The following is a 13,393-nucleotide window of genomic DNA, read 5'->3' as shown; positions in this document are numbered from 1 at the left end:
ATACTGCTTTTGAAGCAAATTAAACCCAAAAATTACAGTATGACTCAAAATCTCTAATACAGGGCGGCTGTTCCTGCAGAACAGTATTTTTTTATGACAGTTGGATTTGAAAAATGCTGCAAACCCTGGTATTATCTCTCTGCTTAATGGAAAGTAGTTGAGGATGGGGAATTAAGCTTTTTTTTTTTTTCTGTCTGTTTTCTGCTACTGAATAATTCTCCCTTTTTTGTTGCCTGATGCAGTGGAAGAGTGTGTTGTCCTTGAGTTCTACGAGCCCATCCCAGTCCCACAGGAGAGGCTGGAGTTTGTCATCAGGAGTTGTGATAACCCCCTTCCCCATTACTTGCTCTCAGTAAAGCTTTGGCAGTTTTATGGCACCATGATTGATAACAGGTTTGGCCAGAAATGGTGACAGGAGCAGGGTTTGCTGTGCAGGATGAAATACAGAACTGGGGAGAGGAAGGCAGGCAGAGGATCTGAACTGGGAGCCTGGTAATGGCAGCCAGGGACTTGTGGGGTGGAAGAGATCACCCTGCAGAGCATTTCAATCTATTTTGAAACCAGAGCAAAAAGTCTCAGTTCTATGATGGTTAATTTGCCTTACGCCATCAACTAAGACATCGCTCAGCTCACGTGAAATGTAAAATATTCGCATTTATTTAAAACATTAAATGTATTCACTTCATTGAAAGTGTTCAGGGCCAGGCTGGATGGGTCTCTGAACAACCTGATCTAGTGAGCAATGTCCCTGCCCATGGCAAGGGTGTTGGACTAGCTCACCTTTAGAGGTCCCTTCCGACCTGAACCAGTCTGTGATTCTACTTGAACTTACTTTCAATTTTTCTCACTGCCAGCAGCCTGAGGAGGAGCAGTCTGTGTGCGATGTCACCAGCTCCAGCTCCTCTGCAGATGACACCATGTCCCTGGAGAGGAACTCATCCCTGGGCAGCGACACATCCCTCCCCTTCCCACCCACGGGGAGCTTCAGCCAGCCCAAGGACAGGCACAGCCTGGATGGCAGCTGCACCAACATGGTATCCTCAGAGGGAGGAGAGAAGGAAGAGGAGCTGGACAGCATCACGGACGTGCCCGCTCCTTCCTCCGTCCTGCGCAGCTCCATGCGGCCGCTGTCTCCTTTCCGTCGGCACAGCTGGGGCCCGGGCAAGAACGCCACCAACGAGGCAGAAATCAATCAGAGGAGGTGAGTGGAGAGCTGCTTTCATTTACTCTGCACCCACTCGTGCATATTTATCTGAGATTTAAACCTGGCATGATAAAACTGAAGAGTTTATCAGAAGCGAGGACTGTCACTTTTGATTATTTCTTTTTCGTTTGAAGAGGTTTAAGACAATCTCCTAATGTATGTTTGTTTGGTTTTTCTTAAATTAACTTTCTGGATTAATGTACATAATACCTACAATATGCTTGAGCTATCCGGGGTAAATGGAATTACCTCGGGACAGGTCTTCCATTAGAACTGTCACCACCCCTTTCTGTAAAAAGGAATTATTGGAGTGTTAAATCTCACTGACCACAGAGTAAACATGATCATTATTGCTTTGATTGTATTAGGAGATAACACAGGCACAGGGCTTTTAAAGAATTCTGTGGAAGCTCTTCATAATGGTGAGATGGGTCCTCCCTGTTTCACAGAATTGTTTCCACCTCAGTCTCTCATGGACAGTAAATTTCACCTAATTCATCACCGATGTCCCTGTTTTGTTTTTTGGGAAGATTCAAAAGAGAACTTTTCCCATCTGTTCTTTCAGAAGGTACAAGAGGGAGAGGTGTACAAGCCATGTGAGTTTGTCCATGTTGGTGTCAAGTGACTGTGGGAAGAAAAGTTGCTCAGTCCCCCATTTCAGTGGCGAAGAAGATGAAATAAAGGAAGATGCACACCAAAAAGTAGTAATTGGTGTGAGGCTCCCTGCCATGCCCTGCACTGTTCAGCATTTGGGCTGTGGGTTGATTGGGGCCAAACTCTGTGTATTCTGAGCCCAGTGGAGGTTTGGCCAGTGTTTTTAATGTGCTTTAATGCTCTCAGAGCAGGAATTGCCAGTTGCTTTAGCAGGGTCAGGGTGCCATATCTCCCTACAGCTCACAAAGGCTGCAGGCCCAGATGTGCAGGGCACTGCCACTCTCTGGCTGCCTGTTGGGTCCTCATGGCAAACATTCTGCTCTTAACAGAATCAGAGCCATTGCATGTGGGGCTGGATGGTGTTAAATTAAAAGTGACCACTCACAAAGGGTTCCTGAAAATGGTTACTGACCCCTTTGGATAATCCAGGGAGAGGCAGCAGCCTCCCATCAGGAATGTATGCATCCTTTACACACAGCAGTTGTGGGTGTCACTAAAGGAATACTGTAGACCCTTCAGGTTTTAAAGTCAATGTTGAAAACCATTCAGGATCCTCTAAGTAACATACAGTGAAAAAATACTATGATTGTTGTTGTTTAACACTGTCACCTTTTTTGGCTTCATTCCTGATCCCCAGGTAATATTTAAAGAAGTAATGCCTATCAATTTTTAAAAGTGACTAAACAGTCAGCACACCTTCAGGTTTATGACAGAATGAGTCCATAAGCTCATTAACTCATTTGGGGAGATTTATTTTTAAGTGTAGGGCTTGATGCATAAGGATTTCTGAGGGTAATAAACTGCATAGCTGGCAGTCACTGCTAACACTGAACAGGGGTTAAATTCTCCTGCATCACACTTTGGAGACAGTTTCTGATATGGGGAAAATACATTCATTGTAAATGTAAGAAAATCTGAGTTAAAGGAACTAATTCTGGTATGTTCTCACATACAGCTGCAGCTACATAAGGATAGCTGTCATGTAGAGTAATTAAAAAAGAAAAGCTGGGTGGGTCTGTGGTGCTGATTAGATTCATGTTTGTTTTTATGCTTCTTTTAGAAAGGAATTTGGGTTATTTGCTGTGTCGTTTTGTTCTTTTCTTTGTTCTTTTCTTATGTGGCTGTTGTGATGTTGAGACTTGTTGCTAAGTGAGAAACAACAAATACCGAGGAAGTGAAGTGCAAACAAGTGACTTTTACTCAAATCAGTTAAATTCGGAGTGTTTGCTTATTCATTTCTTTCATATGCAGTAGGTGCTTTTCCAGTTGAAGGGGGAAAGTCCTTATTGCAACTTGACTTTTGCAAACCTTCCAAGTGGAGTAACACTGAACACAAGCCTTGGCTGAGGTTTGTCCTGCTGATGGGCTGGATCTGTGCTGCTCCCACCACCCTTTGTGCTCCCACCCCTCCTCTGGCCACCCATGGCACTTCTCTGCTCTGTAGATGAGCAGCTTGCATTCACTAAATGAGGAGAAAAATAACCAAATAAAGTGTAATTGCCACCAAAACTAGCCCAAGGATCAGAGCTGGGCTATGCATCAGGAGGAGGAATGAGGTGACAGAGTGCACCATCAGCTGAGCTCTGAGAGGGGCTTCCTGCCCCAGCAAGGACTTGCAGCCCCCATCCACACCAAAAATAGTCCTAACCTTGATGACAAAGATAGCTAAGTCAAGCTTAGATAGAGGTGCTGATAGAGGATCTAAAAAGCCTACAGGAAAAAGAAAAAAATCAGCCTTTTGTAAAATTTTATCTTTTCCACTGTTATGAGTTTTCTGTTTTTAAGGGGGATGAGCATAAAAGTTTGTTCACAGAAAAGATCAAGAAAAAGAATTCTTAAATGAAATGTGAAAAAATGTTCAGTTCCCCTTTGCTTCCCATCTTTCCTGAAATGCACTTCACAGGTAATGCGAAGAAAACCAACAGGGCTGCACGGAAGGATGTTCATCCTTCAGTTCATTCCTGACATTGGTAGCAGATTTGAAATGCCTGTCTTTCAGCAATGCTGCAGTGTGTTAAACGTCCAGAGAGCTGCGTTTTGTGGGGAAAGAAACACCCTCATGTTTCACTGATGGATTAAGTACTGCAAAACTGGAGCTGGTGTTAATCACTGTTGCTAACAGCTTCTGTCAAAGAGTTTGGCCTTATCTAAACTTTAAACTGGCCTGGCTTTGGCAGCAGTAAAGTTTCAATGTGGTCAATACCTGTGCAGCCTTCTTTCTGTACAAAATAAAGCCAACCAAACCCCACATTTATTTGCAGAAGAGAGGAGAAACACAGAGACTCATCACTTCCTTTTGTATTTCATTTTGTGTTTTCCCTGTATGTCCATTCCCTCTTGTCTGTGTGTTTGGGATATTAATCCTTTAGCTGCCATTTGTTAATTAATTTTTTTCATTCAAGCTGCTGACCATTCTCCATGATTCATTTTCAGTTCAATGCGAATTCTGGGGGATGGTATAAAGAAGCCTCCCATTCATAGGAGAAGGTACAAAGCCAACTAATGTGTCTGTTTTGTGTTTGAATGTCTACTAACTCCATCCTCTCATGTTAGTAAACCTGTAGTACCTCTGGAAGTGTTGGCATTAGAGCTGTGCATCCCACCTGGCTGCTTTCTCTCTCCAGCCTGACCCAGGGCAGGTTTTGTGCCCCACAGAGCACATGCTCGAGCTGTTTTCTCCAGGACATTATATTAATAATGAAGAGAAATCTGAGATATGGTTTTGTTGGCCTTTGCCATGTGTAAGATTTAGAGTTGGTTAAAAGAGTGGTTTTCCTGGGAGCATGTGTGTGATTTGGATTGAAAGCACATCAGAGGCTCCTGGCAGGACTTGCAGGAGGGTCAGCTGGGGGAGGGGATGAGTCAGACACAATCTTAGAGTTGGAGAACACTCTGCAGATATGCAGCTGGTTGAATTAAATAGTTTTAATTTTCCTCCTTTGATGGTTTTTATAATCATCTTCCTAAAAAATAGAAAATAAGGTGTGTTTTTCTCTTTACTTCCATGTGTTTTTCCTCTCTATAACAAACTTTCAGTTTCTCATCCATCCCACAGATATGAAGTTCCACTCATGTAACCTTTGCATTGGCTATTAGTATATAAAAGAGGATACTTAATTTTTGACACAGCAGATGTGGACAGTCCACACTTGGACATTTTAGGCTGAAGAAAAAAGAGAAGTTGAACTTCTGTCCTCAGTGGTTCAACCTTGTCTCACCTCCCATAGCCTGCTACCTCCCCTCCTGTGCCAGGTTAACTCGGGATTTCACTTCACTTGGGATGTGGATGGGGTGCTGTGTGTGTAAACAAACTAACACATTCCCACATGTGAAAAGAATGCTACCGTGTTGTTATGACCAAAAAAAATGACCGTGCCTCACCATGCATCAGCCTCAGTGAACCCTAGCAGCACTGTGCAGTTCAAAGGAACACTCTTAAAAAAGCATTTTTAAAAAAGGCAGAAGAAAGAACATGCTTTTTCACTTCTAAGAAGTCACTTCATTTGCATCACTGCAGGAAGTAGTGCAGTGCTTGTCATTCAAATGAACTTCTTTATATCAGCAGTCTCTTAAGGCTCCTCTGTAGGAGCTGTGTTAGGATATTTAGAGTCAAAATATCCTGAAACACTGAGCTTACATGTAGGAAATATCTAGAATACCTGGTCATATCTGAAATGTGTGAGAATCCTTTAATGAACACTTTCTCACTTTTTCTGGTCTCTAAACCACTTTGGAATCATCCTCTCTAACCCCAGTTGTGGAGCAGGAGGTTGAAACTGATTCCAGCAGTTTATGCTCTCCCACAAGGCTAATGTAGATAAAAGCTCCTCCTCCTCCCTAAACTGTCTTCTATAAAGGAGTTTTGCATGCTCTGCATTGATCTTTCTAGGATTTTATGGTGTTGCCAGCAGGCTGTGGGTGGCTCCCCTGCAGGACTGTGATTCTGCAAGAGTGCTTACCACAGCCTTTGCCAACAAATCCCCTTCCTTCCTTCTTGGAGATCTTAACATTTCTAGGCTTCCTCCTGCATATGTAAGGCTCTTCTTCCCTCCCTCTACATTTCTACTTCCCTCCCCTGCAGTTTTAGCATTTGGGATCATCACTATGATATGGCAGTGGTCAGGAATAGAGGCATCTTTGAAAGTCTAGTGTAAACATTACATGATTTCTTTAATGAGAATCTTCTTTCCTTTGATTGTAAAGGGACCAAACAAAAATGAGTGGCTTTGGAAAGCAAGGTGCCAAAGGCAAATCTCAAAGGGTCCACCAAGTTCAGTGCTCTTGTGGCCACAAGCAGATGGCCTGGGGAATCATGTGTGACACCTTCCTTGGGATGCTTTCTCACTTGCCCCTGAGCAGGTCTGAGTGACCCACTGGGAGGATGAACCCAGGCCTGAGAGTGTAGACTGTGTCTAGCAGGGTCCTGTGGCCAGGACTTGTTTGCTGTATGAGTTCACACAAGTATTTAGTCCCTGCTATCCCCAATAATGCTTAAACATCTGCCATTGTGGTTGAATTGGGTAAGGATGATGAAGTAGTTGCAAATATTGGCATGGTATGGGAAGGAATGTTTTCTTGAAGAATGTTTATAGTACTGTGCTGAGAGCTACTGGTGAAGCACACTTGGGGTCTTTTGGGTGCAAAGCTTTGGGTGTATCTTTACCCAGTTAACATCCTTTATAAAAAAGGCAGCAGTTATCCAAACTCTGCAATGGAACACTCTTCCAGAATGTTTCCAATTGTCAGACTCTTCCAGAATATTTCCAGTGTTTCACTGTGTGTGGAAACAATATGAGGAATTGGCATGACATGATGCATTCAGTGGGTTTAAATCTTCATCTGTGCCCTCAGAGGCTTCTGGCACTCACAATTCCTTGTCCAGGAAGGCTTAAATTCGTTCTGCCCTTTTCATAGGCTCCTGTCATGGAGCAAAGCATGCTCTGGCCATGTCCCCTCCTTGCATGGATCTCAGACCAGCACCTGGGAGCAGGACTTGTGCTTATGCAAAATTCCCTTCAGACAATGTATGCTTCCTGAACAGCTTTTTCAGGATTTAAGGATCATATAAATGTCATAGCTGACAAAAAGATGGATTTCTCTGTTTCTGCAAAACCTGCACTTGGGCCATGAGCTAACAGAGGAAAAAATACCAAAAGCAGTCTAAAATAACAACCAAAATATTTGCATTCTGTATTTGCATTTCTTACGTCTTTCATGATGCAACTTTGGGACTCTTTTGGGGAATGGAAGCTGAAAGGTTTTTTTAGTTAGAAGCACTCTTGATGTAATCCCAAGTTATTAGTAAGATTACCCTGGTTTTTTGGTCCAGCCTCTTTCACTGACTGGTTGTGCAGCATTTAAGAATGTGTCTTTCTCCTTATTTTTCCAAGAATAGCCTGAGATTATTTATATTTCTATGGAATGGACTTACACTATGAAATATCTGTAAGGGATTCTTTTTCTGATTTGAGGATGAGAGTTACCAGGAAAATATTAATCATTACTAACACAATGGCTGTGTATGATTACTTACAAATTGGCTTTGGTATGTTTTAGCCTTGTTTTCCCCAAAAACCTGTCTCCCTACAAGGAGTACTTTCTCCAGTACATTGTATACTCGTTGATGGGGTCTGTCTGGGGGAAGCATGGGGTGTCCTGCTCCCTGTTCAGTGCTAACCTCAGGCATTTGGGGCACTGTGGGGTGTTTGTGCACCCAGATGTGTGCTACTGCATTATTTCTGAGTTTGTTGGGGTTTTTTTTAAGAAATGTGAGAGTGAGAGTCTTTTAACGTTCCCCATGTTCCATAACAATCCGATAATCACTGCCCTTTTCCTTTCTTTGCCTCTTTTGCTGTTCCTAGTTTGAGCTGGTGTCCCTCAGGCGTACAGTACATTGCCATGGGTCCTGACTTTACTTGTAGAAGGTATGGTATGAATAAATGTGCAGCAGCACAGGAGCACTGCAAACACCCTGTCGTCAGCTTCTCGTGCATCGCCTCCTCCACTGCTGCTCTGGCTGAAGCGTGCACGTGTTTGCTTGCTTGGTCTGCTTTGTCAGCAATTATTCTTGGGAGTGGATCCTCAGAACTGGGCTGCAGGTGGAGGTGGTGGCTGCTTTCCACTGGCCTCTGGCATTAAAGAAGCTGCACTGTTGGGTTGACCTGCTCTGTTCCGTGATGACTTCAAGCCATGGTTTTTTTCCACAGCAGTGATCAGAATGATAATTGTGACAGCCAAAGAATCAAATGAGATTAAATGTGATTCAGCAGTGCTCTGTACCACATCAGTCTCATAAATGATTCAAGTTCACACAGACTTGCTCTCTGTAACTTGAAAGACCTAGGCTTTTCTTCAAAGACACTAATTGTGTAAAACGCTATCTGAAAAAATCTGATCACCACAGATGAAAATTTCCCAGGTTCTTTAAGTTTGTATCTTCTATAGAAAGTCCCAGCACTAAGGTTAATGTTTGCAGGTCATATCTTTACCCAGTATTGTTTGGAAGACAGTCCCCCAGATTTCATGGCTTTATAACTTTTCTCTGGCAGTTTCTGCTGTTGCTGGTGGAGCTATTGAAACTCTTCTTCTGGAGAGTAGATATTGAGAAGTAAACCTGCCCTTCCTGGTACAGTTTAATTATGTTTGGTGAATATATGCCAATCAGCAAATTACAGACCAGTATCACTGATAACTCTTCTATGGGATAATATTTGCTGGTTTTAACTAGTTTTGTCACAAGCACATGATTTTTTTCTCTGCTGTGTAGCATCATTGTTGCCACCTTGGAATGTAAAAAAGAGGTATTCTACTGTCCTAAACAATCAGTAGAAATGGGACTGATTTCTACCTACATGTGTTTTAGAATAAACTTTTAAATGCCTGCTATTGATACACGTTAATGAGTCACAATCTTCCTAAAACAGATTTAATTATAAATGCTTAAACCAATCCTTTTTTCTCACTAATTATCATGAAAAAAGGTTTTACAAATCTATTAAATCTTTTTATTCATGGTTTATTGCAGTTTTTGCTTTCAAGGTGCATATTTATGAGCCTTTTAATGCTTCTAAGGGACTGCAGAACATTAATCACTGCTGTGCAAGTCTACCTGAATTTAAAGCTCCTGTGTTTGTTTAACTCATCTGTACAGCCTGTAGTATGTTTTCTTTTTCATGTCTTTACATGTCAGCTTGTTCACCACTGAGATGTCATGATTAGCCTCTGGTTGGGATATAAATCCAGGCTAGGGCTGGGACTTAGTGAGTATCAAATCAAACATTAGCCGTGGATCTGTGCTTGCGTCCTGGGAAGGGAATCTGTAAAGCTTCACCCAGAGACCCCACAATTTCAGCAGGCTTGCTGGTGCTTGGGCACAAGGAGCAAGAGGGTCAGAAGCAGAATATTAGGGCAAGATTTATCAGATTAAATAGTCCCATGTGAGAGAGTGTGTTTTGTGTAGGTGAAAGGAGAGTATATTTATGTTTTTCTGTAGAGGTCACTTGTCTGTCAACACCTGTCTGTACAGAGTTTGGCCAAATGTTTTATTTCTAACAGTTCTGCAAGCAATAGTTTAATATTTTATTTAGCTTTGGGTTATTGCCCAGCTGTGCTGGGCAAGACCTAGCTTTCTCAGTAGATGATAAAATAAAATTGATTGGGTGATGGAGACAACATTTATTGAAATTAAAAACAAAACCACAGCATGGGTAATAAAGAAACCAGCTTTGGCAGAATAAATGACATTATCAGTGCCAAAACTGTGCAGTGTGAAGATTTAAAATAGATTCACAGGATGGTGGCTGCAGAGGTGAGTGTTAGAGCAGCTGATGTGGCTGCTGGGAGGGGTATTGGTCCAGGACAGGCAGCACTGTGCTGTGCAAGGTAGTTTGATTTGGGTGGCTTTATTCCAAGGAAGGGCCTAATACAAAGCTAAGAGAATATGTGGAAATGCCAAAATTTTGAGAAGGGGTGTTTCTGGATTTTCCTGTGCACCACTCAAAAAGAGTAAAACAACCAGTAGGGAATGTGATTGACCAGGAGTTTCAATGGTTATTCAAGCAATGAATAAATCTTTATGTCTCATTAGAAGCACAAAGATGTTGCTATTTGCTCTGAAGAAAAAAGAACATGCTGAGGAGTAACACCTGTGTTTGCCTTCACACTTCAGTGCCTGCTCTGTGTTTTATGTGCAGGTGGTCTGTGCTGAAAGACACTGGTCCCTAACAGTTTGGCAGCATCTGACCTCTGTGCTCTCTCTTTAGTTACAGCCTAGAGGGCCTTGCTGGAGACTCTGGTGAGAACAAGAAGCCCTCTACAAACCTGGAGGCTTCTTCTCTGAGCTCCAAAGACCTCAGGAGAAGTCCACTTGCCAGCAATCAGTCCCTGGTCCTGCTCACTGAGGAGCTCGAGCAAGGAGAAATCAGAGACTACAACCACCAGGTAAAGTTGTCCAGCTGCTGTTGGATGTCTGAGAAATGCTGCATCAACATTTTGGAAAGTGACATTTTCCCAAGTCTGACAACCACCTTATATGTACATATACATAATATTAAAAATCTTCCATCTTTAACACAGAGGAATCTCCAACTATTTTAAATTTTCTACTTCATTATTTGTGGCAACACAACTCTTGTGTCTTCTCTTGCTTAGAGGAATGGTATTTTTGGGCAACACACTGCTGAGCGTCGGATTTTTTTTATCATGTTGAACCACAGTCTAGCTCTGCTGAGGAGTTAGAGTCACAACAGCAATTTCCATGGCCATCAGAGAGTTTTAACCATATCTTGTTTTGTGTTGTCTTGCAAGAAAATCAAGCACACCTAGTCTCTCTGTTGTGTAATTAGTTGTCTGACACTTAGAAGACAAAACAAAATGTTGCATTTGACCTGTGCACTGTTTCACTGTTTCGAAGTGAGAGTTGTAGTAAACATGAGCCCTGAACTGGGATCTGAAGCTGGGGTGGTTCTGTCATTCTTGACATACTCAGGGTGGTTCTGTTCTGTTCTGTTCTGCAGGTGCATCAGACCTCGCAGCCTAAAGGATTTAACTTCTGTTCTTCTGCTGTTTCATCTCCACTGACCAAATCCATGTCTCTGATGTCAATTAGCAAACCAGTGCTCGACAGTGAGTAATCCAGTTTTCCCTTATCCACTCTTGTCATCTGTATAATTGAGTATATCTTGCTACCTTCCCAAGGCAAAATGTGCTACTGCCTGCTCATGCTTCCTTTATTACATGAAGTACATGTTTCACTGCTGCATGGAATTATGAGTGGAGAGGCAGAACTCATTCAGTTTAATTTTGTTCTTCCCAGTGTATCCCTGCTGTTTTCTTTCTGTTAGGTTTCCTTTGTGCAGCTTGCTTTTTTTTCTTTCCAAATTACTGGTATGAAAACTATGATTTATTGAGTTTGTTAAAAAAAAAAAAATCTAATTTTGCATCCTTCCACCTTTTAGAGTTTCTTCCTTTGATGTCAGGTAAATTCCACTTGAGATTTTACTTCCCTGCAACTCATTTTTTTTAAAGCTGATATGTAGAAACTTGAGAATCTGTGTCTTGATCTCCTTGGGGGAGTTTGTTGCTATTCATTTTGAGTTAAGTATTTTGGAGCCATTTTGTGTAATTTATTGACTCTCATTTCTGAAGAAAATAATAAAAGATGATTCTATAAAATTTTCCAGTTTAGCTTAATTGAAGCGATAACAAGCATTTAATTTTGTAACTTGGCTGAATTGATTCTTTCAGCTGAAAAAGTCATTCAGAGGGCTGCATCTGGATGTGCTTTGGATGTATTACACATGTTTTCATTTTACTAATAGCCAGCCAGAAGCCCTATTGACATTTTAGCTCTTGTCAGTTAGTGATGGTGTCTGATCTTTCCTCTTTATTAACATGATTCTCCCTTACAAAGCACAACAAGGTGCTTTAAGAAAGGTGTTTCAGTCATGGAGGAGGCTTGCTGGAGGAAGCTCATAGGGATTGTGCTTTGCAGGAGATGGTTTTAAACTTTTCACCATGATAATTCCATGATTAATAAGAACATGGATGTGTCCCCCAGCAGTAACCAAATGGGGCAGCTTTGTCCTGTGAAGAAACCAGATCCTGCCCTGTGTGATGGCACTGACTCTTCCTTCCTTGGGCTGAAGGTCTTCATTGTGGTTTTTTGAGGCAACCAACTTCTTGGCGTTGCACCCAGCCTCTGACCAAACACCAAAAACTTGGCTGGCTCCCCAAAAATGAGCTATTGGTGGCTGAGGGAGCCTGGACGGCTGAGGCTGTTGAAATGTCCTGTGGCCTGGTATTAAAAATGCAATGGAGGCTTGATTATCCCATCTTCTTCTAGAGCCAACCTGGCCACCCTGGTCCCTGGAGAAGGAAGGAAAAGAGAAGATGTAGTAACCTCTCCATAGGGGCTATGGGCAAAGTATCAGGGTTAGTCTTCTGCTTTGAGGCAGATGTCTGTGAGTTTGGGACACTGAATGTAAACATTACTAAAATTCCTGTGAGCTTTATTTTCTCATTTATTAATTTGTGACATCTCAGAAAGGCCATATTTTTACAGGAAGGTAGGTTTTGAACATCAGAGCATTTGAGGGGTTGATGTGAGCATCCAAAAGGAATAATCACTTGGAAAATTCAGCTCCTGGATTTTTTTCCCAATGCTGACACTTTCTTGACTACAGAAACTTTGGTAAATCACCCAGAAAAGTTATGACTGCCCCATTCCTGGAAATGTTCAAGGCCAGGTTGGATGAGGCTTGGGCAACCTGCTGTAGTGGAAGGTGTCCCTGCTCATGGCAGAGGGCTGGAACTGGATGAGTTTTAAGGTCCCTTCCGTCAAAACCATTCTATTAATCTGCTTCATTCTTCCCCTGTGAAAGAGGAGCAGTGCTGTTTGAATTGTGACCATAGGACATGTGAAGCAGTTTAGTGCCTCTTACAAGGAGGTCTTGTGTCACCTGGGTTTGATGTTCATGTTTTTTCCAGCAGGACACTTAAGAGTTATGCAAGAATAAGTGAATTCTAGGACAAATTCAGTTCTTTATTCCACTTGCATAATTTCGTGGTAGGTGTTTAAAAAAATGATCCTCTGATCCCTGAAAATGTGTCTGAATGGAAACAAAGCAACATGCTATGCTCGAGAACTTTAAAAATTAAATCCAGGTTAACATACATATGGAAGGTTTTCTATCATTTTTACTGTTTATTGTCTTATGTGCTGAAGGAGGAGCAATTTCCAAGACTGAGTTCCTAGCCCACAGTCCATCTGATGAGCCAGATGTTCCAAGAGCTGCTGTGGCCATTCACAATGTTAATTCTTCAGCATTTTATAGAGGGAGGTCACAAGAGCTGTTGGCTGGAGAGCTCGGAAGAATGCTTTTAGCCTTGGAATAGGAAATTTCCAGTGTGGAGCACTGTTATAAAGCCAGGAATTACTATAAATAAAACCACTGAAATGGAAGTTGAGCTGTGCTGGCGAAGGTGGTTCAATTTACAGTAAAGTATTATTGTTCATCTTGACTTTTAGTCTAAATA

The 13,393-nt window shown here is 42.1% G+C and overlaps 1 protein-coding gene across 1 annotated transcript in view; it reads left to right on the top strand.

The window, feature by feature from the left end:
• AKAP13 (A-kinase anchoring protein 13) overlaps positions 1-13,393 on the top strand; it is a 67,326-nt gene that overhangs the window by 19,576 nt on the left and 34,357 nt on the right. The window contains exons 4-6 of the mRNA XM_062501148.1: positions 858-1,201; positions 10,120-10,297; positions 10,873-10,981. Of these exons, the coding sequence (XP_062357132.1) occupies positions 858-1,201; positions 10,120-10,297; positions 10,873-10,981 (631 nt within the window). The remainder of the gene's footprint in view (positions 1-857; positions 1,202-10,119; positions 10,298-10,872; positions 10,982-13,393) is intronic.

Source organism: Cinclus cinclus, chromosome 13 (genome assembly GCF_963662255.1).
Source record: "Cinclus cinclus chromosome 13, bCinCin1.1, whole genome shotgun sequence".
Lineage (NCBI taxonomy): Eukaryota > Metazoa > Chordata > Aves > Passeriformes > Cinclidae > Cinclus > Cinclus cinclus.
Note: the sequence above shows the minus strand (reverse complement) of the source record. Positions and strands in the feature narration are given on the sequence as shown.